Raw genomic sequence first — 10,785 nt, forward strand, 5'->3', positions numbered from 1 at the left:
CCCCACCAGAAAGGAGCACTGCAGGTCAAGAGTGATACATTCCAGGAAAGCCACTCCTCTTTCCCATTGTTACACTAAATGGTCAGCGTCAAGCTTTCCTGCACTGATTCTACAAGGAAAGCCCAAAAGTAGATGCTAACATGATCAAATCTCTCAAACAGCAGCTTCCCAAAAGGGACAGAGGGTCACAGGAGATAAAGAAGTCCCGTTTACCCAGCAGCACATAAGTCAAGTTAGAAAAAATGGGGCTGCCTCTGCTGCCTCTTAGAGCAGGGATGCTTTGCCTAAAGTCAGGGAATGATGGGCTTGAGGTCAGCGTCACTGGTGGGGTGGGGTGAGGGGTATATGGTATTCACAGCCCTTTGAAAGTTATTTGTAAGAGTTTGTATATAAAATGTATGCATATGCATCTCCTAGAAAGATGATCCCTTACATTAGCTTCTCAAGGGTTCCTGCTCCTAGAGGTGAACCAGTTTTAAGACAAGCAGGAAGGAGGGAAGAAGTGCAAGGGGCTTTCCATTCAGGGCAGCCTCCCTGCTAGCCTAGGCTCAGAGTTGCTACAAACAATGCCCTCTCATACCCACTCCCCACCCATCTGGCCTCCAGCCACAATATCCAAGAAAACAGACACAGAGGGACCTCAGGAATAAAGGTCTTTATTCAACAACCTTATCACACTAAGTAACAAAAGAACATGTGGTAACAAGTCCCCCAAAGGCCTGGAGAAGGGTCCACCCCTGGCAGCAGGAAGCATGGCCTACTAACCAATCAGTCGCAGCTCAGAGCCCTTGGTAGCCACTTAGAGGTCATAGTTGGGGTTCTTCCGAAGGATAACAAAACCTTCCAGAATGGGAGTGACAGGAAGAAACTCCTCAGTGGCCAATTCTGCCCGCTCCCCATGGGCCAATAACACTGGGGTTGTGTGCGTCTGGAACCCTGTGATGGTCTTAGGCTTGCCAGCCTGGCCCACCACATCCACCGCCTGTAGGGTAAGAAAACTGAAATGGGGGTGTAGTAGGAACCCAGTGTCCATAACCGGTTTCAGAGAAGCAGGCATATGTGCATTCTCCAAGTTCTAGAGTACAGCCTGAGCCCTCCCTTCTGCTCAACCCCTCACCTGGCCCACACGGACAGACACTGGCAATGGCCGCAGCTCCTCATCAAATGTAACCAGCATTCGGGGCTGCATGGCAGCCACCAGCCCATATAATACATAGTGCGATTTGCCTAGAATGACTGAGGGAAGAACACAGCACAAACACAGAGTAGCATCAGGACAGGCGTGGCCTGAACCTTGGGACCCCACTCCAGCCCGGACTCTAACTCCTCTGTCAAATTGCTGAACCCACACTCCTCCCTTCATATACCCTACCACAAATCAGAGATGCCCCCACCTTACTCTGCCCAGAGTCCTCAGACTTGATAATCACTTTTCACCAGTTACTCAGGAGCAAACACTGGGCTTAGTCCTTCATCCTCATTTTTGGCCAGATAAAAAAATGTGGGAGATCAAAGTCCCAAGAGGCCCAAAGAACTTCAGGACAGAGCTTGGAGCCTTGCCCCTAAATCACCAGGATGGCCCTGATAAAACAGGGCACGATGTGCCACCATGTAAGATTCCTGACAGGAACTCACTGTTACGGACATCCAAGAAGGAGACGAGCACAGTGAGCAACCCAGCCACAGCCACTTGGCTCATCAGCTGCCGGTCACTGTGGTAGGGACAGAGGGTGAGTGTGCCCTTCCCTAAATGTGTCAGGCCCTGCAAAAAAAAAAACAGAAGTGGAGTCTGAGGAGACATCACCTAACTAGCCACACTGAAGTCACACAACTCACTCACATCCACCCTCCAGGCCAAACTTAAGGTCTCCTTCATGTCACAGTATGTCTCCCTTCCTCCACCCCGGTACTCCCCTTGGCACACCCTTAGAAGAGTTCTACTCTTTACCTGTGCCAAGCGCACCATGAAGAGGTTGTTGGGGTCCTTGGCATGATACTGGGCTAACTGGCGCAGCATTGCAGCCAGGCGGGCATTATTGGTACCTGGAAATGTTGAACATCACAGAGGCTTGGAAAAAGGGCCTCAAACCTTGCCTAAGCTGCTTATGATCCTTTTCCGATGATACTTACCACTGCCCACCATGCCCATGGCAAAGATGGAGTTATAGGACACTTCTGGATCAGCGTCATGAGAGAATTTGCTTAGGGTATCCAGGATGTTGAGTCGTGGATTGGAAACAGAGATTAGAGCCAGTGCTAAAGGCACAGCCCGTCTGAGTGTAGGCTCCCCATATCTCAGCTTATTGTAAGAGAAAATGACAAGGGCATTACACAGTAAAATCAAGTTTGGTAATAGCAACAGATTGGTGGGTACAAGGGGCCTTAATCAAATTTTGTAGAAAGGGGACAGCAAAAAGACCATTTCTCTTTTGAAAAAACCCATCAGAAAAGTCTCCTCTGTGGAACCTCAGGCATCAAAACCAGTATATTCCAATCTTCTCCATGTAGTACTCACCAAGTGGCCAAAGGTTCGTAGTGCCATCTCGGCACCAATCTCCTCCCCCATTGCAATAAGGGCAATCCCCAGCACGGCTACTCCCTGCAATTGAAGAGGCAACAGAATCCAGTACACTCAGAGAACAAAAAACCCAACCTTGACACAAGTCCTGTTTAAGAAGAAAAGGCCGTCTTGCGGAGCACACCCTTACCCCTCATTACAGCACCTAGTCTCATGTAATCTCAATACACAGCAATTCCCAGAGGGGTTCTAAAACAAACCCAAACCCAGCTCCCCAGCTCCCCCCTACATGCTTTCCTCAGAGCCTCACTCAGTGCCCAGCTGCCCACAGAACCTGGTGTGCTCCCATGTCAGCAGGGGCTTCCTTCTTGTCCTTGTCCTTCTTTTCTTTCTTATCTTTGTCTTCCTCCTTTTCCTTGGAGTCAAAGTGTTCACTACAAATGTGGAGCAGTTGCTGCACCTTCAATACATTACCAGAACCTGCGGCAGGGTGATAAGGGAGAGTCAGGGTATAAGGGAGAAGGCACCAAGGAAAAGCCCATTGTGGGAATAGGAAAAGTTAAAGAATCTAAAGCAACTGAGAAAAGAGAGACAATTTTCAAAAAGGTCCAAGACAGAAGTGAAGAGTGGGGAAGCAAAAAGACACAGACCTGCATAGGCACACACATCCACCAGTGTGTTAGCAAAGCTGCGGAATGGCTCTGATACAACCTCCAGTGCAGCCAGGATTGCCTCGATGGCCTCACCCTTCCCTACAGGACAGATCCAAGGGGTCAGAGGACACTTGCTTCCATCCAGCACAGCCTGACACAAGCCCTCCCTTTTGTATCCAGTTATTGTCAGCCTTTTGCCCAAATAGAGAGACATCCCCTCACCCAGATGGTTGAGGCCCAGTCCAAGAGGGAGCCAACGGGCATAAGTGTCCTTAAGCTCAGTTTCTGACTTCTCCATGATGGTCTGAAGGATAGTGGAAGTGACATCTCCATTGCAGGATCCGACTGCTATCATTCCACAGGCCAGTGCTGTCACACCTGCCACCTAGATACAAGAGAATCAGTATTACACTGAGTATTAAAATAGTTGTTTACCTATTTCAATTCAAGATAGTCAATTACTAAAGTCCACTGTAACCACCTAAGTAATGATAGGTCAAAACAATAGCAGCAACCATTCACTGAATATTTACTATATGTCAGCCACTATGCAAACTGCTTTGTGTACTATTAACATTTAATCCTCACAACCCCATGAAGTCAGTCCTGTTGTTTGGCTGAGAAGAAAAATGAGGCCTCAACAGATTGAATTACATGGCTAAGATCACATTGCTTGTGAACAGATATGGAAGGATTTGAACTGAGGTTTTTCTGACTAAATACTACACTTTAAGCCACCATACTGTATTTACTCATCAGTAAAACAACTCTGCACAAATAAGAAAATGACTAAAACAGTGAGAATCACTCACCCCAAGCTGAATTAAGTTACTCCCCATACTATTCTGGATACTTCCTCATGGATTCCAAGGGCTGGAACTCAATACCCAAAGGTTAACTCTTTAGCTTCAACACCACTTGAGGCTTAGAATCCCAGTTCCAAGAAATTTCACTGAAGTGATTCACCTCCGCCTCACACAGATACACACTTTTTTGGCTACTCAGCACAGGAAGTGGTAGGAGTGAGAACTTCTTCCTCACATCCCCTAAATGACCAATAGACTGTACTCACCTCCATGCTGGACTTGGAATCTCCCATCACAGGGAGCAGCAGTGTTAGAACATCTTCACGATTGGAACCAGCATAGGCCAGGCCTAACCTGCAAAAGCCAGTGAGAGGCAGGCCCCAACACACACCCAAAGATATGACAAGGAAGGAACAAAAAAGAGGACTGGTCATTCATTCATCATTTCAACAGTCATCAAGAGTCTAATACTCAGCATGCATGGCAGTAGTCCTTGGCACAAAGGTGAAAAGAGACCAGTGCCCATTCTCACAAAGCTTACAGGCTGAGCCCTACCAGGAAAAGCAAGAAGACTTACCCAAAGATGGAACCGAGTCTCATAGTGTTGCTGTTGTGGAGAACATAGTCTGAGAGCAGTGCCAGAGCGGGGTCACACTCATTCCGGACCCCAGAGTTCACAATGCCACAGGCCAGAAGGGCTCCTGACTGCAAAATGCAAACAGGTTCTTCACTCAGGCTACTCTACCTTCCTACTCATAGATCATGCAACATGGGCCTCATTGTAGCGCCTGCCTTAACTGGATGTAAAAACCAGGTAGGCTGCCAGTGAAAGGGAGGCCCTAAAGGCCCTAGAACATGGTAGGGGAATGTCTCATTAGTGGGCTAGGCCCAGACCAACCTTGATGTAGTCCTCAGAGGAGTACAGGTATTTGTCGATCTGGGTGAGACCACCATCCACATCCCACAGTAGAATCATGCCAAGGGATGCAGCTGCACTCAACATTCCTACACCAAGGAAATAATCTATCAGTCTTAAAATGGTCCTACCCTGAGAAAACTGTTGTAGGATCTCCAAGGAACTACCCTGTGGGTCTGTCAAGCAATATATGAACCTAGAGGACAACAAGAATAACCACAGAAACACAAAGATAAAGAACAGAATTATACCATGGTCCTTGTTCTTATAAAGCCATTTGTTGCCATCATCAGTCAGCAGCTTGTCCTGGCCAAAGGCTGCATTCACAAAGCCATTCACAAAAGAAGAGGCCAGGTTCATGCGGGCAGAGTCCACTTGAGAGCCACTGCCCCCAAACCCTGCACAGGAAGGAAAGAAAAGCAAAGGAAGAACTTTAAGCTCTATAGCTAGATAAGCATTTTAGGGCAAGCTATCATGCCCAATACCAGGGGCATAATTAATAATCCTTCAATCCTCACACGCCCAGAGATGGCTACTCACTATTGTTCTCTAGGTGGGTTTTATAGATGTCATCAGGCACCTTCGGCTCCATGATGTCCAGCTGAAGAGAAGTCAGAGGGTCACAACAGCTCCCCTAAGTGCTCCCCTAGCTGTGCCTTCTGCTATCCCACTGATTAGTAGTTCTAACCAAGGGAAGTCTAGTCAGAGTTACAGTCAGAGAAGTGAAATGCCAGGTAGAATCACAACCAAAAAGCCTTGATGGAATAGGACAGAGTCTCACCTCCCGAGCTAATGCCAAGAAGTTGCTGTTGAGTTGCACATTAGACATGATCTCGGTCAGGTCCTCATACTCCTCCACATCTTCACTCAGCTCCAGGAATACCCCATGCCGGCCGAGCATGAATGCCATTTGCTTCTGTACCACCCTATGGGAGAAAGCCATCACATCTGCTTAGCCCCCATTCAAGGGACAGAAAAGCTTCTCAAGACTTAACCAGAAACTGTAAGTCCTAGGTGTTCATGCAAATGTTCCATCCATGAGCTTATCTCTTCCTTTGCCAGCTTCTTCCCTACATACACATCTTTGCAGGAGGTGAAGATGTCTTCTACCAGCTCCATGTCATTGAGCATCAATGCCAATCTCAGAGCTTCAGGGAAGCGATTAAACTTTCGGAACACACCCAAGGCACAGCGCAGTAGGGCAGAGTTCTCAGGTTCAGGAACATAATTCACACAACTACAAAGGTTGAAATAGTAAAGGAGTCAGAAAGTCCTATTCATTAACACCATTTAATTCGCTCACCCAAAATAAATACTGAATGCTTACTACAAACCAGACACTATGCTAGATGCTGGGACTACTAAGGAGACATTAAGTCTCTATTCTCAAGCAGCTCACAGATATCAACAAATTAACTACAAACTGATGCTACCTGCAAAACAGATACTCTGGGAGAACAGAAAGGTGTGGGAGAGGGTAGGCCTGCCACCCATCCATACCATCTTGCTCACCTGGTGAGATACAGGCAGACCTTTGCATATGCATTCTCATCAATGTCCTTCTCCAGCATATCCACTTGTTCAATTTCCATAAGCAGGTCACAGGCCTCATGCTCCGCATTGTGGGCCATGTTGTAGGGGACAATCTCCTTCACCAGGGTCAGCAGTGGCTCTCGCTGTGTCTTTTCCCCATCATCCAGCTCCTGCCACTCCTTAGCCACTTCTCCTGCCAGATGCCTATGGATAGTGCAGACCATTAGTGGGGAACACAGCTTCATAGGAGGCACTTCTCTGTGGGTCAAGGGATTCAGTGTCTAGGAAACTCAATGCACTGGTTCTCCAAGACAGAATCAATTATGCCTTGGAACACCCTTCAGATTCCCAACAAGAAAAGGTCTCACCTCACATACTCATGACCCCATGATGCCAATTCCTCCTGGGAGCCTACAAGCCGATATTTGAGGCACTCCCGCTCCCCACTCATGGTCATGGCCAAAACAGAGATGATATCAGCAGCAAAACGCTATAAAAAAAAAACCAGTCCTTTTGTAGTCAAATCCAGGATAAGGAGAATGTGACATTAGAGAATCAAAATCACTGTCACCATACCCCAAATTAAGTGCTACCTATACACCAGCCTTTGTACTAGAAATTTATATATTATGTAAGCTAGGTCTCATGATAGGTTAGTGTTGTTATCTTTTTAATCCAACTTGAATGAAAAATGATACAAGGGGAGAGAACAGAAAAAGGTTTTAAGCAGAAAAGACTTTCACAATCTAGAAATATCACTGTGGTTGCTGCATGAAAGACAAACTGTGTAGGTCAAGTATAAAAGGAAGAGGGCCATTTTAACAGATTGCTGCAGTAGTCTCAGTGGAAACTGAAGATTTCCTGAATTAGAGTTGTACTAACAGGCAGAGAAGTGGGGGTATATTTTAAAGAGAAATGAAGTAAGTGTACCTGGGCTTTCAAGGAAAGAGAAAAATTAAGGTCAAAAGTAAGTTAAAAATTATCATAATAATGAAATCCCAAGGTCCACCATGAATAACAGAAAGTGTCACTGAGAAGGCACTTCTCCTTTCACCTCTTATGTGGGTTTTTGACTGTGATCAGTTCTGTTCAAGTAGCTCAGATCTCAGGTTAGGCTTTCTGAAACTCACCAGGAGCCCCAAAGCCTACATGGAAAGAAATTCTTAAACTAGGCTCCCACCAGCCTCTGAAACAGTTTTACCTTATTCTCCCCAGGAGCCATGTTCTCATAGATTTCCTTCAGTTTGCCATAGTGTGGACGCAGAAATTTGAGAGGTTTGGGCACTGAAGTCATAGAAGTTGTAGAAGAACGAATCTGCCTCCGCAGTTCCTCCAGGGCGGGTCGGTACAGGGATGTGTCCTTCTCCTGATCAGGAGATGTTAGGGCTCAGACAAAAAGAATTCACATCCCTCAAATCATAATATAGAGGTGTTTAACAACTACCATAGGAAAGCAACTGGGTCTTATTCATCTGTGATTCCCCATCTCCCTGCACTGCCTGGCATGAAAACAAATTACCCCAGTTAAGAGTTCAAGAACCACTTCTCTTACAAGAGAAATCTACAAAATTTTCCAAATACCTTTTGTAACTCTCCTCTTTCACATCATCATAAACTGACCCTCAAATACAGTCCACCTTTCCTTATACCTCACAGAGGAGCTGTTGCCCCAAATGGAGTAAAGCAATCAAGCGAGAAAGATCCAAATATGCACCTGCTCATGTTAACATCATAACTCACCCCCAGTCGTTCCACAAGCATCTCCAGTTCATCCTGAAGTTGTTTGTCCTCTTCAGACTTAAGAGTTGGGAGAAGTTCATCAAGAGAAGGAATCCTAAACACATCCTCCTCCCATTCATCCTGGGGCAGGTGAAGAGCTGAGCCTGCCTCCTTAGGAGGGACCCGGTGGACATTAAGAGAGCCGGAATGCAAGCCTAGCGGAAAAGCTGGTGGCTGCTAGGCCAGGCTCTGCTTGAATGCCATTCTAAGAAATAGGGGTGACAATGACCCGCCCGGGCCCATCTCACCAAGCGGTGGTGTAGGGTGGTGGGAGCATTAGAGCTGAAAGCGCGGAGTGGGGGATGAGGAGCAGAAAGGCGGAGTGATGGGAGCCCCGAGGGTAGCCCCATTCGTCCTCTCCCTGGCGCGGTGGGGCCGTTGGGAGTCGGGCCGGAGGCCTGCGGAGCCGCAGTGACTCAGCCCGCGCGGCCTCCTTAGCCGGCTCCGGAGACCGAACCTCACCAGTTCCTGCTCTTTGTCTTTGTCCCCGGCATCCCGCCGCTCCTTGCCGCTCGGCTTCTCATCTCCGCCTCCGGGAATCGCTGGGGGTTGCTGAGGCTGCAGCGGTCCCTTGTCCCGACCGCCCTCCTCCATCTCCGCCGCCACTGCCGGCCAGCTGCGCGCGCACCACTCGAACTGCCCTTTTCCCAAGAGGCCTTGCGCGCGTCGCCCCCGACGCCCCTCCTTCTTCTGAACCAGACCGGAAACGCCGGGGCGACCCACTCAACCCAGGAACCGGGGAGTCCCAGCCCTCCGACCCCGCCCTCGGAAGCAGCAAGAAAACTACAACTTCCAGCCTCCAGCGCGCCGTTGGCACCGCTCCGGGCTGGGAGGACCTGGAGTTTCTTGAAAGCCGAGAGACTGGCAGGCGGCAATTCGGATACGCTGACTGTTGTAGAGGAGCAGCTGGGAGTTGAGAGGCCGCGCATAGGCTTCCTTACAGCAGTGTGATTAGGGCCGACAGTGGTGGGACAAACCGACCAGTTTGTTGAAAGCCAGGACTCTTGATTGTGGTCTGTGTGAAGTCTGTAATTTATGTCGAGCCCCACACCACTGTAACATTAACCTCATATAACATTTTTCCCAGTTGAAGAAGAATGCTCTAATATTACCGTGAAGGTGTGGCTATCATCTTAAATTCACCTGCAGAAACAGGTGGAGTAGAAATCAATAAATAATGTTCTGTGCTCCAGATGACATGATATTGTACATAAAAAACCCTAAAGATGTGGAAAACAGTATGGAGGATCCTCAAAAAACTTAAAATACAAATACCATTTGACCCAGGAATTCCACTACTAGGAATTTACCCTAAGAATGCAGGCGCCCAGTTTGAAAAAGACACATGCATCCCTATGTTTATCACAGCACTGTTTACAATAGCCAAGGAAGAACCGAAGTTCCATCAGTAGATGAATGGATAAAGAAGATGTGGCACATACACAGATTGGAATATTATTCAGCCATAAGAACAAACCCTACAATTTGCAACAACATGGATGGAGCTAGAGGGTATCATGCTCAGTGAAATTAGCCAGGTGGAGAAAGACAAGTATCAAATGATTTCACTCATATGTGGAGTATAAGAACAAAGAAAAAAACTGAAGGAACAAAACAGCAGACTCACAGAACCCAAGAATGGACTAACAGTTACCAAAGGGAAAGACATTGGGGAGGATGGGTGGGAAGGCAGGGATAGGGGGAAAAAGGGGCCTTATGATTAGCATGTATAACGTTGGGGGGGGACACGGGGAAGGCAGTATAACACAGAGAAGACAAGTAGTGATTCTATAGCATCTTACTACACTGATGGACAGTGACTGTAATGGGGTGTGTGGTGGGGACTTGGTAATGGGGGGACTCTAGTAACCATAATGTTGTTCATGTAATTATACATTAATAATAGCAAAAAACAAACAAAAAAACCCTTTTTGTCCTGAAAAAAAATAACAAACAAAGCCTAAAGAATCCACTCCAAAACTACTAGAATAGCTGAATTTGGCAAAGTTTCAGGATACAAAATTAATACACAAGAATTGTTGCATTCCTGTATACTAATGATGAACTAAAAGAAAGAGAAATGAGGAAAACAGTTCCATTTACAATTGCATCTGAAAGAATAAATCTAACCAAGGAAGTGAAAGACCTGTACCTTGAAAACTACAAGACACCCATGAGAGAAATTAAAGAAGACCCCAATAAATGGAAATACATCCCATGCTCATGGAGAGTGAGAATTAATATTGTCAAAATGGCCATCCTGCCTAAAGCAATATACAGATTCAATGCAATCCCTATCAAAATACCAACAGCATTCTTCAACAAACTAGAACAAATAGTTCTAAAATTCATATGGAACCACAAAAGATCCCGAATAGCCAAAGCAATCCTGAGAAGGAAAAATAAAGCTGGGGGGATTATGCTCCCTAACTTCAAGCTCTACTACAAAGCCACAGTAATCAAGACAATTTGGTACTGGCACAAGAACAGACCATCAGTGGAATAGAATAGAGAGCCAGATATAAACCCACACATATATGGCCAATTAATGTACAATAAAGGAGCCAAGGATATGCAATG

General features: G+C 46.7%; 1 protein-coding gene across 1 annotated transcript; it reads right to left on the reverse strand.

The window, feature by feature from the left end:
- Positions 1 to 640: 640 nt before the first annotated feature.
- Positions 641 to 8,864, reverse strand: PSMD2 (proteasome 26S subunit ubiquitin receptor, non-ATPase 2). The gene is made up of 21 exons (XM_017657411.2): positions 8,668 to 8,864; positions 8,167 to 8,223; positions 7,628 to 7,792; positions 6,795 to 6,916; positions 6,406 to 6,630; positions 5,972 to 6,130; positions 5,675 to 5,819; positions 5,434 to 5,494; positions 5,145 to 5,291; positions 4,876 to 4,982; positions 4,555 to 4,682; positions 4,244 to 4,331; positions 3,394 to 3,556; positions 3,169 to 3,270; positions 2,853 to 2,998; positions 2,516 to 2,599; positions 2,131 to 2,299; positions 1,949 to 2,043; positions 1,636 to 1,762; positions 1,118 to 1,236; positions 641 to 982 (listed from the first exon to the last, which is right to left on the reverse strand). Exons 1-21 carry the CDS (start codon positions 8,797 to 8,799, stop codon positions 800 to 802), a joined length of 2,724 nt encoding a protein of 907 aa, XP_017512900.1. The 5' UTR covers positions 8,800 to 8,864; the 3' UTR covers positions 641 to 799.
- Positions 8,865 to 10,785: the final 1,921 nt, after the last annotated feature.

This window comes from Manis javanica, chromosome 3 (assembly GCF_040802235.1).
Source record: "Manis javanica isolate MJ-LG chromosome 3, MJ_LKY, whole genome shotgun sequence".
Lineage (NCBI taxonomy): Eukaryota > Metazoa > Chordata > Mammalia > Pholidota > Manidae > Manis > Manis javanica.

Excerpts from the sequence above, each read along its gene's own strand:
- PSMD2 (XM_017657411.2), bottom strand. The coding sequence starts at position 8,799 with ATGGAGGAGGGCGGTCGGGACAAGGGACCGCTGCAGCCTCAGCAACCC. Across the intron at positions 6,917-7,627 it reads TGGCTCCTGGGGAGAATAAG|CGTTTTGCTGCTGATATCAT; the intron begins GTAAAACTGTTT and ends TTTTTTTTATAG. Across the intron at positions 2,044-2,130 it reads CATGGGCATGGTGGGCAGTG|GTACCAATAATGCCCGCCTG; the intron begins GTAAGTATCATC and ends CAACATTTCCAG.